Below are 24,046 nucleotides of genomic sequence, written 5' to 3' on the forward strand. Positions count from 1 at the left end.
TTATTAGCATTGGCTAACCTTAGCATTTATATCAAACTAGTCAATAATGGCTAACTAAAACTCAACATACCTGTGGTATTACTTCAGCTGGATAGACAACTACACAGAAAACCAAATAAATGGTTATTTACCTTAACCGATGCTACGTCATTGAGCTAAAAGACCACGTCCATTAGCTTAAACCCGTCATCCGTGTGGGTCTGTTTATCTTTATGTTATGTTGACTGCGCCTCGGAAATGTCGGAATGTCGGAAACACTTGTAGGTTGCATTTATGTTCCTCTTACGTCTTTACGTTATAGTTGTATAAATTGTCAAATGTTTTAAAAATAAATCATTTTTTTCTTTTTTTAAGATTATGAAAATGATAAATTAATACATTTTCTCGATGTTTTGAAATATCTTCATTTTAATTATTTAATTATTATTATTATTTAAATCTTTCTTTGTGGATGTTCTCTGCTGTTGAGTTTTATACTATGGCTCCTCTTTTTCTAGTATAAAATACTTGTCTTGAAATCAGTCCCCACACAAAACGTAATATTTATATATTTATTGTTTTGCATAAATTGTTCCATGTACACACAGACGGAGGCAGCACTGAGCAACAGTTAGACAGACACAGCATATGACTACAAATGATAAGATTCTTTGTCTCGACTAGTTTCTTATTCACAATAAATGTTTGGTCTTTGAGAAGTGTTTTGATCTTAGTGGTCCAGAACAACGGTCATCAGCTAAAGGGGGAAAAGTTCACACAAATATTATCTCTAAGAATATTCCAAATGTCTGTTGTTTAAAGGAACTATGCTTAAAAAGAGTCGAGAATGAGAAGTAGATCATTAGAATCTGACATTTCACCTATTTTTAAAAATGTTTTTTAAAAGTGGAAGCTGAAAATGTGTCCACAGTGTGGCAGTAATGTCTCTTTTAGGCTGTTTTTTAAAACCAAAGGGAGTCCATTTATAAGGGCAGGGTTAGGACCAGGTCAAAGGTGGAAGTTAAAATATCAGAAACATTTTTAGGAGGTTAGAATTTGAGACATTTGATATGTGTGGTCAATATATATATATATATATATATATATATATGTGTGTGTGTGTGTGTGTGTGTGTTAGGACATCACTTCAGTCTCATCTTGGGGATTTATAAACCCAGGTGTCAGACGTTGTTACTCTAATCTCCACCTGTTGACTGATTTGTGGCATTAATATAATGTTCATCAATGTTTTGTCAACACAATTGGCTAAAAGACCAGGAAACGTTTTAAACTGTTCACCCCCCCTCCCCCAACAGGAATTGGATCTACATGCTAAACGTGTATAAGTCCTAAATAAAAACGACTGCATAACAGACCATCTAGTGTCGGTGTGGTATATACGGTACCTTAAATCAGTGGTGCCCAACCCCCGGGACGCGGACCGGCATCGGTACCAGTATAATAATAAAGTTGACTACACAGTGGCTTAACGTTTATTATCATGTTTAGAAAATACCAGTTTTTATGCCGTATGTCGTATCATTTTATTTCGTTGTATTTAACGGCCACACCTTAAAGGTCGGTCCGTGAAAAAACTTGTCAGACACAAAAAAAGGTTGGGAACCGCTGATTTAAACGCACCTTGGTTGAAGCACCACATGAAGTTTAAATAAATAACCTGTCTTGTCACAGAGGTAGTCACTTCCTTCGCTCTCTCTCGTCTCGTGTGGTCACAGTTGTGATGACACCTTCATTCATTATAACCATTCCTGTCTGATAAACACATATTAATCGGCGAGTTATTGTCACTTTGGGAGAATTCCTCGTTCTTCATATTAAAGGCAGATTCCTCCTCCTCGTCCTCCTCCTCGTCCTCCTCCTCTTCCACCTCGACCTCAGTCTCGATCAGCGCGTGCTTTCGTTTGTGGAGCCTCAGGCTTTGCGAGCGACTAAATCCTTTCCCGCAGATGTTGCAGCGGTACGGTCTCTCTCCCGTGTGAAGCCTGAAATGGTTCTTAAGGCTTGAAGATCTGGTGAAACTCTTCGCACACTCTGGACAGTCAAACTTTTCCCCGCTGTGGATTTTTTCGTGTTCTCTCAAGCGGCCCGACTGGTTAAAGCTCCTGCTGCACATGGAGCACTGATAGGGTTTCTCTCCCGTGTGCGTGAGCCGGTGTCTGTTCATGGCTCCTGAGTGGGCGAAGCTCCTCCCGCAGTCCGGGCAGGAAAAAGGTCTTTCTCCCGTGTGGACCTTTTGGTGACCCTTGAGTTGACCTTTCTGTGTAAACTGCTTGCCACACAGCATGCACTGGTAGGGTTTCTCCCCTGAGTGGATTCTCATGTGGATTTGTAGCGCAGACATCTTGTGACAGTCTCTTCCACAGAGCCCACAGCAGTAGGAGCTCTTTGTTTTGTTGTTCTTCGCCTGTTCTTGACCGGGTGAAACTGGACGTTTGTCTTTCTTACTGGTTACAACAGGATCAAGAGCTTCTCTGGAAACTGAACAACACAAAACAAGACAAAAGAAAAACAAATCAAAGTGAAATGATGATGTTTTTCTACTGGGACTCCAGGACGTGTGATGTCACCGGTGAGTGGCTCAGAAATATCTTTTCAATTATTATATTATAATAACCTAAATGTATAATCATTTGAGGACAACAGAACAGTGAGCAACACAGTAAAATATGTGACTTACTAATGATTGGCTCCTCTTCTTCTTTTACTCGTATTAATATTTCTGTGTTGTCATCTTGTCGCTCCTGCTGCTGATCTTTGTTTTCCTCTGTTGCTGACACATTCTCACCGACAGACGGCGGTTCATGACCTTTGTTCACTGTGGAAAACATGTTAAAGCCGTTAGCAAGTTCACTTTAGTTTCATTTACCAAACAGTTACCAAACGTGTAATTCCATTTTCACCAGACAGCGGCTCCTCCTCCTCCTCTTCTTTGACGATTACTGTCACTTGTGGACAGGGCACAGTGTCCGACGGCTGCTCGTCGGCTTCTGTCTGGTTCTCACTGGGAGCCGTTTCCTCACTCAGATTCTCTGGAGAGAGTGTTTCAGCTGAGCTCAGTAAACTCTGTCTGTTTGAAACCTAGAACAGTTTGAAAACTGCATAAGTTTAAAAAATTGACAGAAAGATAATCCTGACAAAAAAAATTCAAATGATATTTGGTAGCTGTTTCAGGCACTTATGAGGGCTAACAAACCCACTAACATCTAACTCCTCTTCTTACTCTATGACCTACTGTGACTATGACTGTGTTTTGACTATTTATTGTTTATTGTTATTATTATTCATTATTTATATTTTTGTATTTTGTATCTTACTGCAGCTTGATCGTTGACTCTCCGATTGTCAAATTATTAGTATAGAATAGAATAGAATACTAGAATAGAAGGAAATATTTGAAACCTAAGAAAGCAGCAACGCAAAAAAAAAAAAAACATTCTCGAGGAGGCCTCATTTTTGACATACTGTGAATACCTCAGGTGTGTTGTTCAGAGGCGGGACTTCCTGTGATGATTCACCGACTCGTGCTTGAACTGGGTGAGAGAGGACATCAGACACCGTCCCATCTTTCTGCTGTGGACACGAACGCTTGTGGTTCCTCAGAGTTCCTGCCAGTGAGAAGTGTCTCCCACAGTCCCTGCAGGTGTAGGGTTTTTCCCCCGTGTGAATCCTGGTGTGTCGCCGCAGTTCTCCGGGAGCTATGAAAGACTTGTTGCACTGTGTGCAGCTGTAAGGTTTCTCCCCCGTGTGTGTTCGCATGTGTGTTGTTAGCGTCCACTGCTGTGCAAATGTCTTGCCGCAGTCGGAGCAGTGGTACGGCGTGATTCCCGTGTGGAGACGCTCGTGTCTGACCAGAGTACCAGACAGGGCGAACCGTTTGTCACAGAAAGAGCACTGGTAGGGTCTCTCTCCAGTGTGAGTCCTCTGGTGATCCCTCAGCTCAGCTGCCGAGTTACAGCTCTTATCACAGTCCGAACAGGGGAACTTCTTTCTCGAAAAGCCAGCCACGACCTCAGAGTGCATCGCCTCCAGGTGCGTTTTCAGGTGCCAGTGGCGAGAGAAGCTCTTCAGGCAGATGGAGCAGTGGTACGGTCTCTCTCCAGTGTGTGTCCGCCTGTGCAGCCGGAGCTCCCCCTGGCTGGCAAATCGTTTGTCACAGAAAGTGCATGGAAACGGTTTCTCTCCAGTGTGGACCCGTTCATGGATCAGAAGAAGCCCCTTCTCTGGGAATCTCTTCTCACACATAGAGCAAGGAAAGGGTCTCTCGCCCGAGTGTGTGCGTAGGTGGCGCTGGAGTTTAGAGGCGTACGGGAAGTCTTTACCGCACACGGAACAGCTGTGGAAAGATGGTGGTTTTTCAGTCTCCGGCTGATGATGAGTCTTTGTCGGCGCATCTGAAATCACAGCGTCGTTGACAGAGTCAGAGAAGAGGGAAAAAAAGGCTGATCTCAGATCAGTCAACTTAGAGATTAAGGAACATTTTTATAAACTTGTATTTACTCACTGAGATCTGAAAAATCGATTTCCTCTCCATCAGAATTGATCAGACCTCCAATTTCCAGATGATCTTCCTCTGCGAGAATCATAGGGGAATCAAAGTCATCTTGGTTTTCAGAACCCATTTCTCAAAAAAACCTTTGAAGAGGCGAACAGTCAGAGTCAACAGTCAAGTTTGACAACCATCGGTGCACACACAGCGGCTGCACATTCTCTAAACAATATGTCACTTCATGGAACAATAATAACAGTCTCAGACAGGACGCCCAGGCCCACAGACACCACCTGACACTCGACACTGTGTGGCGCTGTCTCCCTCTGTGGGTTATTTTACCCATTTTTTTTTATAACAATAATATAAAATGTTTTCTTAATTATTATTATTTGATATTATCAATATTTGTTCATATCCATGTTTCTGATGTTTAGATTTTTTTATCAATATATTTGTTTATGTCCATGTTTTTGATGTTTAGATTTTTATTTAATTGATTTTTTAACTTATTTTTAATGGGGAAAATGAAGTATATTTCTGGGGGGCTGGAACAAATCAATTGATTTTTTTACTTATTTTTAATGGGGAAAATGGAACCTAGATACGAGTGGATCGACATCTGAGTGCTGTTGTGGAGCAGACTAGACTTCACTACATGCTAATGTTACAGCAGAACTCAAAGCTGTGTGATTGGTCACAGTGTGTCACATGTTTGGGATTCATATCAGATTCTCCAGAACAAAACATCTGTCTGATTTTGTGAGATTACGTCACACAACAACATGACCTGGTGAAGCACATAAACACAGCAGGTCTGTAGACTGCTGTGTCTGTAGCCGACTGTCCTGCCTGCGCTCCAGATCTCTCTCTCTCTCTCTCTCTCTCTCTCTCTCTTATTGAAATTAAATGGCAACTCAAGAAAAGAATCAAAGAAGAAGAAATGTTTAGCAGCATAATTCCCATCGGTCGGTGCAAGTTGGAGCAAAACTGCAACAGTGCACACCCTTTGGTGTGATTATAGTGGAACAATATAATGAAAGATCACAGGGATGAGAACAAAGGATTAACTTGACTTTGACTTTTCTTTTTTCTTTTTTTGTACACTGTGCTGCAGACAGAAGGTTTAACACTGACCAAAGCATCTTTTAGCAGCCAGGCTAGCTCTGTGGTAGCAGTGGCCTAAAGGGACTAGTCCTAGGTTACAGGGATGGTTTTATTTATTTATTTTTTATGTGGACATCAAACTAACTAACCTGTTGGTTTCTGTGATAACTGAATAAACGCGCGTCGCCTTTGGTGCAGCGGACACAGCGTTCGGTCGACTCTGGTGTTGGATTTTCCGCATCAGCCACAGTGTTGGTGTGACCAGCCCTGTGGTCAGCAGCCATCCACCTAACACTAACATTTTTAGACACTTACAGCTACAGACATGGCGTCCACTAGCTCTCATTATGGACGCAAAAGGCAGGGATTAGTCGCCCGCGAGCTACGCCAACAAACCGGCTAACATCGGAAGACCGAAAGAATGAACGATGTATCACAGCGCACAGTTAACATCGTGATTTTTCTAGAAACATCAACTTCGCTGGCCTGAGTGCCGCTAACACAACAAGCTAACAACAGACAAAAGGCAGTTAGACCAACCTCAGTAGAGATTCTCCCCTAAGGTACAAAAGTGGCCGCTCCATGGAAGCTTATTTAAAATGACAAGGCATTATTTTTTCTTTATTATAGAATCCACTCGTAATGTACTCGGGCAGCATCTCCAAATAATTTCCACCAACTTAAGAGATAAAGCGAAAAAACCGTAGGGATGTGGTGATAACCTTTGAAACATTTAGCTGTTGTTATCGAAACGCAGTGATGTCAGAACTTCCGGTCGACGACAAAATAAAAGGGCCTTTCAATGTAATCCACCGGGATACATTTTATTTTTGTAAATGTACAGCGGTCCTAGAAAATAAGCAAGTAAGTTAGTGAAGAAACAATTAGATAACGCTGCTGTTTTCTGACAACAACGAAGATGATTGATGTCTGGACCAAGGACTGATGAAAGATGCAGGACTTTTCAAAATAAAAACTACCAGTTGGTAAATGCGCCAGAGCTAACAAACCGCTAAGAGTTGGTAAAACGTACGTGTAAGGTGTGTTTACTCACCTGAAACCTACAGGTGAGCACCAGGAACGTTTAAGAAAAAATGGGGGGAATTGATGAGAATAAAAAAAGAAGAAGCTTTTTGTAGATCATATGAATTTAAATAAAGAAAACACTTTTTTGTAGATCATATGAATTTAAATAATGTAAACTTTAAAAGAAAACACCATTTTATTTTATTTTTTTAATGAGTCATAGCAACATCTTCTGGTACAGGTGGTGTAACCTGAGAGTGAGTAACTACGAGGAACTGTTTTTATAGCAGACTACAGACTACTACTGACTGTAGACCACCTGCAGCTGTCTTGGTCTTCCTAAAGGTCTGCTTTGTGGTTTGGGCTTCTTGTTGTGGACCTTCAGGTGCTTCTGGTAACCTTGAGAGTAGTAAAAACATTTGCCACATTCCTCACATCTGTAGGGGTTTTCTCCGGTGTGAACCCGCAGGTGCACCTTCAGAGTGAATGCTTTGGAGTAGCTTTTCCCACAGATGGAGCAGAGATGTGGCCGATCTCCGGTGTGAGTTCTCAGGTGCACCTTCAGGTGAGAGGACTGCAGAAAGGCCTTTCCACACCGCTCACACTGGAACTTCCTCTCTCCGGTGTGAGTTAACGTGTGCTTCTTGAGTGCATTTCCTGTCAGGAAACCCTTCCCGCACTCTGAACAGAAAAACGGCGAGTGTCCAGTGTGAACCTGCCGATGTATTTTGAAATAATACTCGTTTTTGAAGGTCTTGTCGCAGTCAGGACACGCGTGAGGCTTTTTGTGACTTGCTTTATGTTCATCCAACCGCTGCTTCTCGGGGAAGTCCATCCCACATTCTCCACACACATGAACAGCGACAGGAGGTCGTCCAGGGGGCGCCGTCTCCCGGAGTAACGTCCAGTTAGGAAGCTCTCCTGCGGGACAGAAACCACCTTTAGTTCTTCTCAGGTCACCAGGTTTCAGGAGATCAAACGTGGACATTAGTTCTCACCTCTGTGGACCTTCATGTGTGTTTTCATGTTTCCACTCTGACTGAATCCTCGTCCACATATGAAGCACTTGAACGGCCTCTTCCCCGTGTGGATCACAAGGTGTCGCTGCAGACTAGTGTTGACTGAGAAGACTCTCCCGCAGGTCAGACATTCGTACTTCTTCTTTGGTCCGTCTGGGTTCTGGTTTTGCTCTGGCTCGGCCGACAGAGTCATGTGATTCATGTGTTCATCAGCCTCAGGTTTGAAGGCACTTTTTGTTTCACCTTAACAACAACAGTTATGAACGTCAAATGATGTTAGAACTTTTTCTTTTTTTCTAATCTATCATAAATTAAAACAAAGAAAAAACATTCCAGTGTAACTCACCGTCAGGGTGACACTGGTCCAGTGGACCAGCTGAGTGTCCCTCAGGCTGGACCACCTCTGCTGGCCTCCTCCTCAGACGCATGGCCTTGAGTTTAGTCGTTGTTATGAATGTGTTGTGAGCTGACGTCCAGCAGAGAGAAGGAAAGCTGAGAAGATGAATGGATGAAATAAAAAGAACAATAAAAACTGAGACCTGAAGAAGCTGCTGTAGTGTGGGAAGACGACCACGTGACCTCACGTTCCTCGGTCTCTGATTGGTCAGAATGGTTTATCCTCTGGTGTCTGTTCATGTTTTTACCTGAGTCTCTTCCAAAGATGTCGAGGAACTCCTGGATGTGTTCTGAGCAGTCCAAGAGTTCTCATGTCACGGTCCATCAGTTCCTCAGTGCAGTGAACACAGAACGGTTCCTTCTGTGTTCACTTTCTGTAGAACCTTCCACGGTACCAGGAACTGTGAGATTGAAAAAATTTACCTGCAAAATTAAAAAAACACTGCTGCACTGTAGCTGTTTGTTCATCTGTGGACTTTGAGATTTTAAAACAAATAATTGAAACTCCAAGTTTTGTTGGAGCAGAGAACTTTTTTTCCCAGTTGTCAGTCCAATTCTTGAATGAAACATTCTTAATAAGTACATGGTTTAAATGGTTTCTCCTCGTTTGTTGATGTTTTTTCATTTCAGTTTGTGACTAACCACACTATAATATGTATATGAACATAATGCTGTCAGCATGACAGGGTAGGAATTCCATCACCTCCCTACGTTTCAAATACAATTTAAAACAATCTTGACGAGTGTTTGTCGCGACTTTAATATCATTAAAAATAATTTAAATTTTTTTTTCTTTTCTTTTGCGGATTCCTTTTTTGCTGCGTTTACAAATATGCACTTGGCTGATGTAAAGCTAAGTATCTTTTTGCTGCGTTTACAAATATCCACCTAGCTGAGTAGCTAATGACGTGCACATGCTAACAGAACCGGTCCGGTGTCAATACGAACAACTCACCTCGTCCATTCTGAGTCAAGTCGATGTTCTTTAAAACGCACCCGCCCGACTGCGCATGTCACCAGTGACGGAAGACAAACTCGGACTGTGATGACAGTTAGCATAGAACGTTGTCAGAGGGAGGAAGCTCCTGCCAGGGTTGCCAGGTCAGTAGAAAAACAATTAAGCAATGCGAGAAAAGTATTTAAAAAAACATGACAGGAGAGCTACTGTAGAAAAATTATGTGTTTTATAAACATATAATTTTAAATAAAAGTACATATTGTGCATATTTTCTCAACATGAAGTGTCATTTTTTTGGCATGCAGAATACAAAGGCACTCAAATTGTACAGTTGTGCTAACAGAGTTAACATAATAGACGTCATGGAGAGACAACACTGTAAGCTGCTGATGCCGTAGCGTTTCTGTTTTCAGTTATGACAACTGTCTGTGCTGCAGATGTGAAGAATGGAACGGAAGAAGTACAGGACGTCGAAGAACATTCTACCACAACGTTTCCAAACACAGCTAACAACAGAACGGGGCTACTGCTGGACGTCCGGCCTGGCCTGCTGCTTGGGTCTGCCCAGCTGCCTGGTCGGCCCCATGCGTCTTCCTGCGTGCGTGCGCTGATGTTGTCGCAGACCCTGGCGGTAAATAAAGCTCTTCCCGCACTCGCCGCACTCGTAGGGTCTCTCCCCCGTGTGAAGCCTCTGGTGCACCTTCAGTTCCTCGATTCTGGAGTAGCCTTTGCCACAGACGCTGCAGATATAAGGTCTGTCGATGATGTGGGTCTGATAATGTGCGACCAGGTACGAGTTCATGCGGAACCTCTTCCCGCAGATGGAGCAGGCGAAAGGTCTCTCCTCCGAGTGCTGCACCTCGTGTATCTTCAGTGACGATGCCGTGTGGAAGCCCCTGCCACACTGGGAGCAGAGGTACGGTCTCTCTCCGGTGTGAATGCGCCGGTGGATGTGTATGTAGCTCTCATTGATGAACCTCTTGCCGCAGTCGGGGCAGGCGAAGCGCTTCTCCTTGACGTGGGTCTTCATGTGTTCGTCCAGCTTCTCCTTGTCTTTGAACTGAATGTCACAGCGGTGGCAGATGAGGTCGTGGGGGGGGTGGTGCTCGGCTGCGTCTGGTTCAGAGGCAGTCTGTGTGTGTGCAGCGATGTGGTGTCCCTCTGAAGACGACTGGCTCTTGCAGTCTGTTCCACACTCCAAACACTGGAGGGATGATCTGATCTTGGACTCTCCTGGCAGTGACTTCAAGTATTCGGAGAGTTCTGAGGCTATCGGCGTGACCTCGTCTTCAAAGTCCGGAACGCCCTTTTGACCTTTTCATAAAAATAAAATAGAGACAAATTATGTTTCAATCACCGTCTTCCACAGACTTGATTTCTCCTCGTCTGTGTTTGAGAGGAAGGCGATCGCCTTCCATCAACTCACGTTACACCCGTTCTCTCACCGTAGTGAACTTTGTAGTGTGTTTTGAGGTTCCCCTTCTGGTTAAATCCCCGGCCACAGATGGAGCAGCAGTATGGTTTCTCTCCCGTGTGAATCAGTTCATGGCGCTCCAGTTTGTAGGCATGAGGAAACTCTTTGCCGCACACGGAGCACTGGTAGTCGATCTTTTCTTTGGGCTTCTTCAGGAGCTCGGGGGGGATTTCTACTGGGACGCACAGCCTCTTTCTGCCGGGGGTCTTTTTGACTGTGAGGAGAGAAAAAAAAATCAAAAACACATCAGAGGCCTAGAATCAGGAGTATTAGACCAACTATACAATCAGGGCTAAATAACACACCATGACACTACACACTCTAGTACACTAGGTGGCAGTATGCGCCTAAAAACGTCGGTCGTGACCTGCTGTTAAACCAAGAGGCCAAGTCTCTAACTGATATTTCAGTTCATAATTTTTGATATTCTTTTTAAGAATCGGGATAGAATTTTATCATAAATAAACTTTACGAATCCTTTCGTATCATCAGCCCAGTGTTTCGTTACATCCCTAAAAATAACCAATATTTATTTCACACAATTAAGCAAAATAAACTCGTCTTGTTTCATTAAAACTGAGTGGGTTTTTAATTAGTAATATAAATACAGTTTTAATTTCCACTAACCAGCAGGAACAACAACGTTTTCTCCACCTTCAGCTGATGGTCTGCTCTCTTTTGTTTTTTTCCAAGTCTGTTTTACTGCAAAAAAGGGAAAAGTTCATTTATTTTGTGGTTTTACTGCAAAAAAGGGAAAAGTTCAATTAATATCAAGTTAATTAATTCTTTTAATAACTAAAAGATATAACAAAAAAAAAAAAACAAACCCTGTCGCGTTTCTTTCTGTTGTGCGTGGAACTGTTTTTGGTTTCGACTCCTCGGTGGTTGGGACTTTTTTCCTTTTTCTTGTACGCCTTGACACTAAAAAAAAAAAGATTTTAATTCACATCAACTTTTTAGTATAGTTGCAATAAATCTCAATGACAAAAATAAAAAAACAACTTCTGACCTTCAGGCTCGGCGTCCAGGCCTTCGTACGAAGGAGGAACCTCTGAAATCTTCCTTTTGCTCCGTCTCTTCTCTGAGGGAAATAACAATAACAAATCATTTTACTTTTGAGTTAGTTAGTAGTATTAGTTAGTAGTATTAGTTAGTAGTGTCTATCTGTGAACTCACCTGGAGTTCTAATCACTAGTTTCTCTGTATCTGAGTCGTTGATCGGTGACACGGGATTTTCTGAAACTTTGTTCTTTTTTCTCCTCTCTCTCTGTCTTTTTTCTGTCAACAGAGATTTTCAGAACTGATTTATTAACTATTATATACAGTCACATCACAGCAGGTTCTGTTATTATTTACCACTCTCCAAGTGGGAAACGTCCTTGTCCTTCACTTCTATCTTTTCATCGTCGTCTCCCACGACTTCCATGATGAGTGTTGGACTGCTGTATCTCTGCGTTGGGCCTGGCAGAGCCTGGCAAAGGTCATGACCCTGTAACCATATCCACAAGGTTATTTCACATTTTGACTCAAAAACTATAGTGCAGGGTTATTTTATTCTCAACAGTCAGTAGAGTGATATTTTTCAGTATCTCTATTGTGGAGAGAAAAGAATCAAAGAAAGAGTCATCTTGACAACAACCTACCTGGTCACGTTGTGGACTCTCCATGGGATCTGAGCCTCTGTCAGGACCTGGGAGAAAATGTTATAGACACGGTCACCAAACCCGACAGAAATGACAGTGATTTCATGGTTGTTCATAAATGTCCCTGCAGTGAAAAACTCACTGTCGTCCCAGTCAAACACTTCTCCGTCAGAGTTGATAAAACCTCCGATTTCTTCATCTCCTTCTCCTCCTTCCACCTCCTCTGCCTGCAGTTTGACCGTCAAACGGAGCGTTTGTTCCTCCAGGTCTGAAGATGTCATCGTGAGTCCAGTCGTCACCACTGACTTACATCCAGGAGAGGCCTCAAAAAAAAAAAAACACCGAGTTAGGTTATATTTGTAAAATTTGAGATCATCTGATGTCTGACATCACAGACAGAATAAACTGTGTATTTGATGGTTGTTTTTTTTACTCACTATTTGGCAAAATGCTGACGTGTTGGTGTGGTGAGGTTCTGCTCCTGGTGGCAGACATGTTCTTTGTTCTACATCCTGGTTCTGCTCTGGGAGAAAACGGTCTGCGTCAGGATTTGACCCTCGATGGAGGTTTGACTTCCAGTCTTGGTCCGCGGTCGTCTTTCGTACTGGGTGGGGGACAGACTCCTCCCCCGTGTCACTGCACTCCACCACAGTCAGTTCTGCTGTCGTTCCACGTGCTCTGAAAACCTCAGGTTTGGCAGAACAGCCGGGGTCACAGACGAAAGAGCTGCTGGACTCTTCCTCCACGTCGTATGAATCACAGCTCTCTTTGCCATGTGCTGAAAAATGAGGATCCCATACTTTTGGAGAATCGTCTGCTGTTTCTCCCCTGAAAAAGTCGCTCTCGTCTGGGGATAAAAAAGTGGAAAGAAAAAAAAAACAACAACAACAAATCAGTGGGATCAAATGAAAATATAGCATCGACTGAGACGATGTTGATGACATACAGATTTTCTACTCACTGGTTTCAGTCACCGTCCAACCCTCTTCTTCCTCTTTGATGACTACCCGAATGTGTGGCGCCTCACAACCATAGTCACAACCAGGTGGCGCTGTTCTCTGATCATGAGGTGACAAATTCTGTTTTTGGTAACTGTCATTGATACTCAGTGTCAACGGATCTTGGAGTTCAGGATCCTGTCAAGACATCAAGACACAGAAACCGCTGATCAGTGGTGAAAGTCTGAGAAGCCCAGTTTCAGACACGTCGCCGACCCGTTCTTCTTTGGCTTAATCTCTTCAGCTCCAACAGATTCGATGTTCTTCTGGCAAGGACCTCTGGTCATCTGTTCACTTCAGAGATTTTCTATTGGATTTCAAACCCAGAGAAGAAAAGACAAGGAAGGAAATAAGCAAGATTAGCTTCGCTGAGTCAGGGACGAGACGGACTCTGTTGATAAATAACAATAAAATAAAACGGCAGGAAGTTGACTGAGGAAAAAACATTTAAAGTGATGGTCCATGTTCCTGTGCAATTATTGTCTCTCTTTATTAATGCTAACGGCAGTCACAAAATGACCTCCAGGTCTGCAGAACTGTGTATAATTGTTTGGAGATATAATAATTATAATAATAAATTATACAATTCTAAACATAATTTAACAAAGGTGAAGAATTACTTTTGAAATTTGAAAATTTATATATATATATATATAGCACACCGCGGAGAGGAGGGGCTGAGGAGTGAATTATGTTTGTAAACAAAAAGGAAATATTGTAACGTGCTTTTCCTGTCAACAAACGGAAAACTGCACCATCACAAACGAAACATTTCCATCCAAATCTTTAAAAAATTAAAATAAACGATAAGTTTCAGGACATATTCCGGTCACATTGACACAGACCGACGGAGGAGCCGCAGCTTTTTCACAAACTTATCTGTTTTGTTCAACACTATCTCTCACAAAAAAAAAACTTGACACGTTTAAATGGCACCAGACGACACTACCTAAAAAAAAAGTTCTTTCTCAGCAGCAAACCCGCAGTCACGGAGCGACATGGAATAAATATCAACTCTTAGCGACGTTATTAAATGTTATTTATACTGACGGCTAACGAGCTAACGTCCAGGCTACTCTGTCAACGCTGGAGCTACGGCTAAACTACCGTGCGACAGTAGGTCGATGAATATGTAAATCTACGGCAGGTGAGCGGACTCACTCCAGACACACGGCGCACTTTTTTTACTGACCGTCATGCAAATAAACAGCGTGCAGCCAGGCGCCACAGGCGGCCAGAGACGGGGCAGAATTAGCCCGACAAACAGCTACGTTACCTCGAACATAGTGCAGTGATGTGGCCGACGGTTCTGGAGGATGTCATCGGAAAATAACAGGATATCCCGTTAATGAAGGTGATCTGTGGGGTTGTTATGGAGACGACGGCTGTCATCAACTATTACTTCTGTCTGTATATAACCTCAACTGTCTTACGCCATCACTTCGTTCGCCCCCCTCCCCGCCCTCTTCTTTTTTTCCAGCGGTAATGATATGTCACCAGCAGGAGGGCGGACACCGCCCCCTGCTGGATTACTATATCAACATACTGGTCTGTCAATACAGATTAAAGTGTCATTCTAAATTTTGAAAACGAAAGACATATATTTACATTTAAAATTTCTCCCGGTTTAAAATATTTATAATAATAATAACATACAGTATATATTTTTAAAATGTATTTATTTCAACACTTACTTCCACAGCCATTAACTACTTTCTCTCTGTAAATGTTGATGATTTATTAAATAACTTTCGGCACAAGATCATAGACCAGGACGTGGTCTGAACTTTGAACTAAAAGTCACATGGCTGAAAATGAACTCTCGCTCTCTGACAACGTCATCTGGGAAGAGAGAGAGAGAGAGAGAGAGGAAAACAGCCTGGAACCTGAACATTTCCCTTCTGACCACAAGTGAATACTTGGAGGAGGGGGGGCAGATTAGCTGATCATTCAGGACAGGTGAGTTGTGTTGGTTATTTATTGTGGATTTTAATTTTTAATTCGGAGCAGACGTTTTATATGTGAGTTCAGACGAAAGTAGGACGTAAGCTGTGGTGAAAGTGAGGCACCGCCAATAAATGACAACAACCGGGGCTCGGTTCACCAGTCGAAATGAATGGAAGCCGTGTCGTACTGAGAATGCGCGTGGGTGTGTACGTAGAAAACGTAACAGCCCCTGGAGGAAGTCGTGTAGACTGACTGTCAGTCTTAGACCAAAACATGCGTCTGCTCCATACAGCTTTACCAACACCGGTTCACCCAGGACAACCAGCGGGGAGTTAGTTTAGGCAGCGCGGTGTGATGCGGTACTGCAGCCGGTCACCTGTCAGTGGACATTCCAGGGAGACCAGGTTAGACTCTGACGCTGAGTTAGCATTCGCTGTTAGCTGTTACACTGACTGGTCGGTTCTCAAACTGGCTTACTATAATTATTGTAACACTCTTAAAATGGCTTCCGTTGTTTTCTTTTCCACCTAGCATCGAAGTAGCATCGTTTACCCCTGTTGTCAGCCCCGGCTCATACACAGCGATGAGCTAACCACGGATAGCAGCTAATTTTGTAATGATATCACAATCAGCTTTATTAGCCTTAAGTATGAGCACATACAAGGAGTTTTATAACGACTAAAAGTAGTGTTCCAGTGAGATAAACTGAACAATAAGCTTCATAAACAAGGGGAGAACAATATACAATACAGCCTGGCATTAATGATGTGACTTTAAAGAAGAGAGAAGTCTCGTTCTTTCCCTGTTTATTTCTCTGGTTCTTGGTTTCGTTCTCACCACCGCCATGTTTTCTTTTTGTGAATGTAATACGTTTCTACCATAAACCTAACCCTGTTTGTTTAGATAGATACTTTATTGATGCCAAAGTTTTTAATTAAGGAAATTAATTAAGTTTACAGGGTACCAGTTTTTAAATTAAATTAAATATTAAATTATTAATATATTGGAGCACATTAAATAACACCAACAGGCCTGGATCTGGACTGTTTAGATTCAAGAGTGGGAGGATTTTAGAAGATTTTACAGTTATCCCACTGCATTGGTGTGGCAGCACACTGTGTGTATATTATTATTTGTTTTCATTGAATTCAGCTCTAAACTGTTACAGTTTATATATTTTTTAAATCTCATCACCTCATGTTTTGGATCTCTTATCTTTTTTTTATCTGATCATATCTGTGCAGATGGAGTGGGAATCATTAGACACCAGACTGGGAGGACCAGCGGGCGACTCTCTTCAACTGTACAACTCATGTCCATCATCAGCTGAGAGCAGAATCACCGAATATGAATTTTCGTGTCACTGTTGCTACGATATCTTAGTGAACCCAACCACACTGACCTGTGGACACAACTTTTGTCGCCACTGTTTGGCTCAGTGGTGGGAGTCAAAGAAGCAGTGTCCGGAATATAGGGAAAAGTGGGAAGGCTTTCCCAAAGTCAACATACTGTTGAGGTACGGTTTTCACATCTGTGCAACTGTAAAAATACTTTACTGTGTGCTGTTTTTTGAAAAAAATTGAAGGCACGATTAGGGTTGATAAACACTTTAATATTCAGGATTTTACCCATTTGCAAATCTAATGCCGGTCATAAGGATCTGCGGGCGATGAATCCAACTGAACCGTTTTGTGTCGGGTTTCTCATTATTCTCATCCTTCTCTCAGAGATGCCACTGAAAAACTTTTTGGTGAAATTGTTCGTCAGAGGAGAGAAGGGCTTCAGGCAAACCCCAAAATCTCCCGAAGTCTACTGGCCTTCCAGAGGTAACGTTACACGATGTTCTGGGCCACAGATGTGTTAACTACAGATGTTCAGGACTCACTCACCTCCAGCACTGAGTCAAAGCTGAAATGGATTTGATGAGTTTAAAATTCAAAATGAAATGCTTAAAGAAACAAAGTGAATCACTCGTCCAGGTTCAGTGTCTCCGATGCATTTCTCATCTGGCCTCCGTCTCCTCTATGGTAGATATGGTGACAACCTGGGCAGATCCAGAACAAACCAGTACAAAGGAGCTGGCTTCTTCTTCACTGGTATCCTAACTGCACTCACATGTGTGGCTGTAAGTAGAAAACACAAAATTTGTCATCATCAAATCACATTATTTTTTATTTTTGTCCATCGTTGCATCACAGTTGACCTAAGTTGACCTGGATGACTGAGAACCTGCACAGAAATATTTTTTAATTTGGATTTTTATGTATTTTATTAATTAATTTATTTGTTAGAGAGATACAAACACTGTGATAAAAAATATTGATGATTATTATTAATAATAATAATACTAACAACAGTATAAATGAGGTCAATAGTAAAAGATATTGCTGTTGTGCACAGATTTATTGAGTACAAAACTGTTAACTTTTTTAAACCACAACAAATGCTGGGTTTTAATTAATGCTAACTTTCTCTCTGCGTGTGTCCAGGTGACGGTGATGGTGTTTCACTGGAGCAGTGGGGCATCAGAGCAGCACGACCTGCTCATCAGTAAACCCGTGTCCCACTGGACGGCGGTGGAGGTCATGACCTGGCTGGAGAACCTGGGGCCCTGGGCCCAGCTCTACAGGGAGGCTTTTCATCTGGAAAATGTGAATGGAAGGTAAAACAAAAACAACAACAAAAAAACATTCAATTCATTTATTTTGTCATTGTTATTCTTTGCCTCAGTGTGGCGCTGTTTCCTCTAATCCAGGTTACTGTTAATGCTGGGAGACGAGGAGCTGTTGAAGCCCCCGTACAGCATCGAAAATCAGGCCCACCGACGAGCTGTCTTAGCCGAACTGGACAGAATTAAAGTCCTCGGCGTTAAAGCACCACAGAATCTGTGGGAATATAAAGTAAGTTCTTGTTTTTATCCAACATGAGGACTAATTAAATTAAATTAACTCCCCGTCTAAACATCAAAAACAGATATAAACAAATATATTGAGAAAACGTATATTATTGAGCCTTAACTTTTCACTCTAGTTTGTCAACAACTGAGAAATACTGAGAGTCTTTTTCTTTCTTTCAACTGTTAGCCCAAACCTCCGTGTGTCTTTTTTTTTTTTTTTTTTTGTAACCTGTACAATGTCACCACAGTGACCTTCTATCATCTGTCGCTCTCTGACAGGCAGCCAACGCTGGAAAGTCTCTGTTCCTGCTGTATGCTCTGAAGCGATCGCCTCGTCTCACGCTCTTCTACCTGTATCTGTTCGACTACTCGGAAACCTTCCTGCCCTTTTTGCACACCTGCTGCCCAGCCATCGCACACATGGACCGGTCGTTGGAGGCCGACTTCCTCCTCTCACAGGTGAGATGACGTGATCATGACGTTTAGTAACTGCTGCTGTTATTATAACTTGGTGAATTACTCTGACTACAACTTTGACTGTTATTATAACTTGGTGAATTACTCTACTACAACTTGATTTAAGGATTCAAATTCATGATTTTGGATGACTTTGTTTGTCAGCTGCAGCCCAGTTGGAGACAGTGGGCAGAGTTTCTTGTGAAGTTCCTCCTGCTTCCATACCAGCTGATAGCAGAGTTCGCCTGGGACTGGTTGGACGTTCACTATTGGACGCCTCGCTTCATCATCGTTAATGCTGTGCTGCTGTCGGTGCTGGAGGGCTGTTCCCTGTGGAGCCTGTGGTCCAGAGTTAGGATCAGGTACAAACTGTGGAATGGCTGCGTGTTTTCACCAGCCATCTGAACCAGGTGGTTCTCTAACCTTAGCACGTGTGTCAACCGCCATACTTGGGCTCCTACTAGTGGTGTGGAAGGGCATTTCAATTGTATCCCATCTTCTCTTTGTCTTCAGGAACTTGCCCAGCCAGATGTGGAACCACATGTGGAAAATGTTATCTCAGGGGTTCGCCTTCGCCCTCCTGTGGCCTTTAGTCCCTCAGTTTATCTGCAACTGCTTCTTTTACTGGGCTCTCTACTTCAGCCCAATGATCAATATATACCTGGTGGTCAAGCAGCTCATGCACCCAGAAACACAGGCGGTGTAAGACAGTGATGCCTGCTCGATGGTATATCATTCAAGGCAGAAAAACTGAGTGCAGAAAGCCAGTTGTTTTACATGGCTTTGGCTTTGCTTTTGGAGGAGGAAACACAATGACTTCCTGTTTTATATCTGTGCCCAGACAGAGGTAAAGAAGCTTCAGCCTGCACAAGCATCTTGACATGGAGCAGCATAATGTCTGTGATCCAGCTGCAGTTGGTAAGATGTTCTGCTTAAAGTGGCTCCCGTTAGCCCTCACCAGCCTTTTATCAGGAGGAGTTGAGTGGAATCAGTGTTGACTGAGGAAGAAAGCAGGAATATCTTTTTTGGTTGAACATCTTTTTTTTTTTGCATTAAACTCTCAATTACAGGAACTTTTAGCTAGTGTTTATTTGGTTTTATAAGTTTAAATGGAATCTACAGTCTTAACCATTGACGTTAAGGGGAGAAATGAAAAAAGAAACTGACCAATACTGTACGTAACACTGGAGTCTGTTTTCCGAAGCGTTTTGATACTTTGAAATTAAACATATTTTTTCTTGCTATTTAATATTGGCAAGTTTTTTATTTTAAGATAAAACGCAACTTACGTCGCCTTTGTTCATAGCATATATTTTCATGTAGTGAATGAAAGATTCAAGGAAATACTTATTTTTTTATATTGCTTTGCACTTACACAAATGTATTCAGTCATTTTATTCATCATTGTTCTCAAATAACAGGTAAATAAAGATTTTTAAATCACCCTTTTCTTTTTCTTTTTCCCCTCAAAATTAATCAGCAAAAATTTATATTGTTTAATATTATTTTGTAATAAAATATAGTCAAACATTGTTGCCAATTTTCCGACACTGACTGTGGCAAATGAAGACATTGAGTGTTCACATTCAGCTTCTTAACTAGTATAAATAATATTCCCACCAAAACCAGAAACAGCGCCCTCTACCGTCCACGAGTCGCCGGCACCAAGCGGTTGAAAACTAAGAGATTGTCAAAGAAAAGACGAAGAACTCGAAACGAAAAAAACATTTGCAAAAAAAAAATGCTGTCGGTATTGTTTTTCATCGTCATTAATCTAACTTAACATAAACAATGTGTTTTACTTTGTTTTTATTTAAATTTTTATAAAAAAAAGTATATATGACGGACTTTCCGTTTACATGGCTGACAACTTTTTGGTGGACCATCCCTTGGCAGACGTGGTTGTTGCGGAAGTGAAAAGTCTACGTGGGGAAGAAAGGTTGGTCCGACCGTGTTTGAACACTACAGACAGCAGAGACACTAATGTCCAATCCAGGCTAGCTCTGTCCCCCGTTTAACAGGTTTTCCTGTCACCAACCCCCGCCCCGGTGGCTCGCTGAGGCAAATGGACGATTAGAGCAGCAGCAACAGGAACCGAAGCAGGAGCCGGGGCGTATAAATGGAACGGGGAGGCGACGACGTGCTGTAATGCTGCGCCGGGTGCGGCAGTCTCTCCGGCAGGTGCTGTATCTGATGGCCCGGAGACCGGACCTACTCTGTGGGGCTATACTTCTGAGCGTCCTGCTGGTGCTTGCAGTCAAGTTCACATGCAGGTAGAACAACACGAATCTCCTAAATGTTTGTGTTTACGATTTACGTTCGGTCGAATTCGAGCCTTTTCGTGTTTGATGTAGATGTAGATTTGTTGTGGTTTTAGGTTCAATAACCCGAGTGTGTTCGTTAGCTGCTCCTTCTGTTGAGTTAAGACTACAGGATAAATCACCGTTAAGAAGGTTTAAATCAGCTTTTAATCATTTAAATACATGGTTGGACACATGTGTAAGATGAACCTTAACCATGTCAACAACCGAGCGGGGAATATAGTTAAAAAACCCTCACATTTATAATTGTTTAAGTTTTTTTTTATTAAGTTACAAAAGTGATGTCTCTGTAGATGCTGGTTCTGGTCAACATTACATTTAACATCACACTGTTTACCAAGGTTTTACATCAGAAACAAACACAAGACAACAGTGTCAGACGAATTTACCAAGGTTTTACATCAGAAACAAAACGTAAGACAACAGTGTCGGCCTGTCTGATCCACTTCTTTGTTTAATTTTATTTTTAAAACTACAATAATTTATTTACCTTTTAAAACGTTATATGTCTTTCCTTATTTTTAATTTTTTTTACTAAAACTATTTTTTATATTCTGAAATTTAAAACAAATGTAAATTTTAATTCACTTTTTTTCAATTGTGTTTTTATGGATTTTTGATTCCAATTTTAATCTTAAATCTTTTCATTTTGTAGCCGAGCTAAAAATGTGGTGGCACCAGCTCGACCCCCGGTCCGGTTCTTCTCTGCTGAGGCCCCCATAGTTGACCTTTACTTGGGTCAACTGGACCAGGTAAGATTTGAGAACTTTCATTTGAAAGGTAACATTTAAAAAAGAAAACTTCCTTAAGTCTGTTCAGAAAATGGCCTTCTCTTTTGCCTGGCTTTTGTGAGCGCTAACGGAGTTACTGGTTATTATAGTATTAGTAAACCAAGGGTCAAAGGTGATGATATCTGTCCTTCAGGTGGAGCGTCTGAGGAGTGTGGCGGAGGTGTCGCTCATCTTCTTCTATGCACCGTGGTGTGCACACTCGATGGCTGCTCGACAGGAAGTGCAGCAGGTCGCCAGGAAGCTGGCAAAACAGGTACTGGTCACTGGTCACTGGTCACTGATGCCGTCGTGCTAACATCTGGTTGATGTTCTAGTTGTCGATGAAAAGGTCATGCGTCACACATGACTGAGTACGATAACCAACCCCCCCCCTCCCTGTCTGCTGTGTGTGTGTGTGTTTCTGTTTGCCTTTGTGTGTGTGTCACATAAACACAGGTGCAGTTTGTGGCCGTCAACTGTTGGTACAGTCTGGGGAAGTGCAGGCGGCAAAATCGCTTTTACCACTATCCCATCATCCACCTGTTTTATAGAAAGTAAGTGGAAAAAAACAAACAATTCAATCCACTGCTGGTCCACATGTGACAGGGCTTTAATATTGAACTGTGTGATTCTAACATGAACAGAACAGGAGGTAAATAAATTAAAAAAAATAAAAATTATTGAAACGACTGGGACCAGAATTTTGTCATTCTTCCTGTGTTCGTTTAAAGCAGGGGTCGTGAACCTATGGCTCGCGGGCCAGATGTGGCTCTTTTGATGACTACATTTGGCTCTCAGATAAATCTTAGCAGAAATTTCTCAACACAATAAGTAATAAATAATTCCGCTGATATTGAAGTAAAACATTACAGAAATCATCGTATTAAATATTTTAAGTATTTCCAGCTTCAGTCTGACAACGTGACTACAGTTTATTGTACAGTCTTTGTTTTTTTGCTGCAGATTTGGACCCATCGAGTACAAAGGTCCAGTTGTGGCTCCGTACGTGGAAAGTTTCCTCCTCAGAGTCATCACACCACTGACGTACCTTCCGTCCAGAGCCACGCTGAAGGAGTTCCTGTCCTACCACGAGGTACCGATGTTTCAGGGAGTCACGGAGGAACCGTTTTGTGGAATATCTCCAGGTTCTTTACGTCTTTGTTGAATGTATTTCAGCCTCGGGTGGTGGGCTTCTTCCAGTTCAACTCTTCTCCTCAGCCCCCCGGGTACATCACGTACTTGTCCTCCGCCCTGCAGGCCCTCAGAAGAGGTACAACATAAATACAGGAGTTTTAAATACTCTGTAGTAACATATTATTATTATTATTTAGTTTTACTTTTAACATCTGACGTCCTGTAACGTTTTCAACACATTTTCACTTTACTTTCATGAAGCTTATAGTTTTTTAGCAGTTGTTTGTAAAGTAAAAATCCAAAATGTATCTAAAAAAACTACAGAAAACAACAATAACTGATCAATAATTTTCAGTTTGTTGACGTCTTGTGTGACTTCCAGTGAGGGTCAAACCAACAGGATGTTTTTTCAGCCTCCGCTCTGAAACGTTGCTGTTTCTTCCGTGCAGATTCCCACGGCGTCGTTCGCTTTGGGGTCGTCACCAGCAGACAGGTGGCAGAAGCCATTTCACTGAGAGAAGATCAGAGCGTTTACCTTCACAGGAGATTCAACTCCTCCCTGGTACAAATGTCAACCACAAAGTAGAAACAAATGTTACAGAAATACAGAGTGTCGAATCTTTATTTTCTTTCAGGTTTTCCCTCGTTTGGAGCGGAACTTCACCTCCGAGGCCATCTGCAGCTGGGTGTTCGAACATCGCGAGACCTTCCTGCAGTGGCTGCAGCCTCCAGGAACCAAGTCCCGCCTCCTGGAACATGAGCTGACCAAGGGCCCTGCGCTGCTCCTCTTCCTGCCACACAACCCACTGGGCTCCAATCCCATAGTGCACCAGGTCAGTTGTTAGGAGATCATATCGGGCACAGAACCTTATTATTTATTTATTACTGGAAGCAGTCGTTCGTTTGTTTTTCCCACGCCCTACCGTCGTTTCAGTAAAAATAAGAATTTAATGTTATTAATCACACCTTACTGTTGTTTCAGTAAAAACAAGTTGAATGTTATTAAGAAACGCTGTAAGTCGAGGACGTCGTAAACCGAGGACCCTCTGTATCTGTCTCTGTCTTTTCCTTTCAGCCATGTTTTTATGGTGCTTTTTTGTTTGTTTGATCTGTCTTTTTCTTTCAGCCATGTTTTATGGTGTTTTTTTGTTGTTTTTTTTTACAGATAGCCGACATCGCTCTACGTTATCATTCCTGTAACAACAACCACACCAGTGAGGACAGGACCTTGACCTCTGACCTCCTGTGCTGTCAGTCACTCCTCCTGCCACAGTCTAGGACACACGTCTGTGAGGTGTGTCTCAGCAGGTCAGGACCGAGACTCACCAGCTCGTCCGTACGCTGCACGTTCCCTGCCACGGCTCAGGACGGACGCACGCCGCCGTCCGTTCTCCGACACCGCTGCCTTTACCGAA

The 24,046-nt window shown here is 42.4% G+C and overlaps 4 protein-coding genes across 11 annotated transcripts in view; 2 read left to right on the forward strand and 2 right to left on the reverse strand.

The window, feature by feature from the left end:
- Positions 1-537: 537 nt before the first annotated feature.
- LOC103383269 (zinc finger protein 850-like) lies at positions 538-12,390 on the reverse strand. Its single transcript, XM_025058443.1, has 16 exons — positions 12,252-12,390; positions 12,110-12,156; positions 11,842-11,955; positions 11,476-11,547; positions 11,294-11,387; positions 11,094-11,168; positions 10,438-10,680; positions 9,517-10,306; positions 7,985-8,130; positions 7,618-7,881; positions 6,929-7,540; positions 4,502-4,570; positions 3,472-4,391; positions 2,901-3,078; positions 2,678-2,815; positions 538-2,478 (listed from the first exon to the last, which is right to left on the reverse strand). Exons 1-16 carry the CDS (start codon positions 12,388-12,390, stop codon positions 1,730-1,732), a joined length of 4,650 nt encoding a protein of 1,549 aa, XP_024914211.1. The 3' UTR covers positions 538-1,729.
- LOC112487526 (zinc finger protein 239-like) lies at positions 6,809-9,085 on the reverse strand. 5 transcript variants are annotated; one of them, XM_025058838.1, is made up of 5 exons: positions 8,990-9,085; positions 8,283-8,435; positions 7,985-8,130; positions 7,618-7,881; positions 6,809-7,540 (listed from the first exon to the last, which is right to left on the reverse strand). In XM_025058838.1, exons 2-5 carry the CDS (start codon positions 8,357-8,359, stop codon positions 6,921-6,923), a joined length of 1,107 nt encoding a protein of 368 aa, XP_024914606.1. In that variant the 5' UTR covers positions 8,360-8,435; positions 8,990-9,085; the 3' UTR covers positions 6,809-6,920. The 5 variants fall into 5 exon arrangements, with proteins under 5 accessions (XP_024914606.1, XP_024914608.1, XP_024914607.1 ...); XM_025058840.1 differs by having other exon boundaries at positions 8,283-8,457; positions 8,990-9,071; XM_025058839.1 differs by having other exon boundaries at positions 8,283-8,465; positions 8,990-9,062.
- A 2,547-nt stretch (positions 12,391-14,937) lies between the features above and the next one.
- On the forward strand, positions 14,938-19,851 carry LOC103383253 (bifunctional apoptosis regulator). 4 transcript variants are annotated; one of them, XM_025058837.1, is made up of 10 exons: positions 15,134-15,458; positions 16,299-16,570; positions 16,782-16,880; positions 17,086-17,179; positions 17,544-17,716; positions 17,810-17,954; positions 18,230-18,409; positions 18,572-18,768; positions 18,920-19,133; positions 19,248-19,851. In XM_025058837.1, exons 2-9 carry the CDS (start codon positions 16,299-16,301, stop codon positions 19,110-19,112), a joined length of 1,353 nt encoding a protein of 450 aa, XP_024914605.1. In that variant the 5' UTR covers positions 15,134-15,458; the 3' UTR covers positions 19,113-19,133; positions 19,248-19,851. The 4 variants fall into 4 exon arrangements, with proteins under 4 accessions (XP_008314526.1, XP_016890404.1, XP_024914605.1 ...); XM_008316304.3 differs by lacking the exon at positions 15,134-15,458 and adding an exon at positions 14,938-15,066 and having other exon boundaries at positions 18,920-19,851; XM_017034915.2 differs by having other exon boundaries at positions 15,128-15,458; positions 18,578-18,768; positions 18,920-19,851.
- A 285-nt stretch (positions 19,852-20,136) lies between these two features.
- The window catches only part of txndc11 (thioredoxin domain containing 11), a 9,946-nt gene continuing 6,036 nt past the window's right edge, over positions 20,137-24,046 (forward strand). Inside the window, exons 1-8 of the mRNA XM_008316302.3 lie at positions 20,137-20,679; positions 21,383-21,479; positions 21,652-21,771; positions 21,954-22,051; positions 22,461-22,590; positions 22,674-22,767; positions 23,081-23,193; positions 23,267-23,464. Of these exons, the coding sequence (XP_008314524.1) occupies positions 20,555-20,679; positions 21,383-21,479; positions 21,652-21,771; positions 21,954-22,051; positions 22,461-22,590; positions 22,674-22,767; positions 23,081-23,193; positions 23,267-23,464 (975 nt within the window). The 5' untranslated portion in view covers positions 20,137-20,554. The remainder of the gene's footprint in view (positions 20,680-21,382; positions 21,480-21,651; positions 21,772-21,953; positions 22,052-22,460; positions 22,591-22,673; positions 22,768-23,080; positions 23,194-23,266; positions 23,465-24,046) is intronic.

This window comes from Cynoglossus semilaevis, chromosome 9 (genome assembly GCF_000523025.1).
Source record: "Cynoglossus semilaevis isolate Cse_v1.0 chromosome 9, Cse_v1.0, whole genome shotgun sequence".
Taxonomy (NCBI): domain Eukaryota; kingdom Metazoa; phylum Chordata; class Actinopteri; order Pleuronectiformes; family Cynoglossidae; genus Cynoglossus; species Cynoglossus semilaevis.

What these genes read in the sequence shown, in the direction of transcription:
- LOC112487526 (XM_025058838.1), bottom strand. Translation starts at nt 8,359, where the DNA reads ATGGACCGTGACATGAGAACTCTTGGACTGCTCAGAACACATCCAGGA. An exon ending in GGACCAGTGTCACCCTGACG is followed by an intron (nt 7,882 to 7,984) that starts GTGAGTTACACT and finishes GTTGTTGTTAAG; the next exon opens with GTGAAACAAAAAGTGCCTTC. An exon ending in ACACATGAAGGTCCACAGAG is followed by an intron (nt 7,541 to 7,617) that starts GTGAGAACTAAT and finishes TCTGTCCCGCAG; the next exon opens with GAGAGCTTCCTAACTGGACG.
- LOC103383269 (XM_025058443.1), bottom strand. Translation starts at nt 12,390, where the DNA reads ATGACATCTTCAGACCTGGAGGAACAAACGCTCCGTTTGACGGTCAAA. An exon ending in AGTGTTTGACTGGGACGACA is followed by an intron (nt 12,157 to 12,251) that starts GTGAGTTTTTCA and finishes ATTTTCTCCCAG; the next exon opens with GTCCTGACAGAGGCTCAGAT. An exon ending in GGAGGAGGAGCCGCTGTCTG is followed by an intron (nt 2,816 to 2,900) that starts GTGAAAATGGAA and finishes TGTTTTCCACAG; the next exon opens with TGAACAAAGGTCATGAACCG.
- LOC103383253 (XM_008316304.3), top strand. Translation starts at nt 16,299, where the DNA reads ATGGAGTGGGAATCATTAGACACCAGACTGGGAGGACCAGCGGGCGAC. An exon ending in AAAGTCAACATACTGTTGAG is followed by an intron (nt 16,571 to 16,781) that starts GTACGGTTTTCA and finishes TCCTTCTCTCAG; the next exon opens with AGATGCCACTGAAAAACTTT. An exon ending in CCGACTTCCTCCTCTCACAG is followed by an intron (nt 18,410 to 18,571) that starts GTGAGATGACGT and finishes TTTGTTTGTCAG; the next exon opens with CTGCAGCCCAGTTGGAGACA.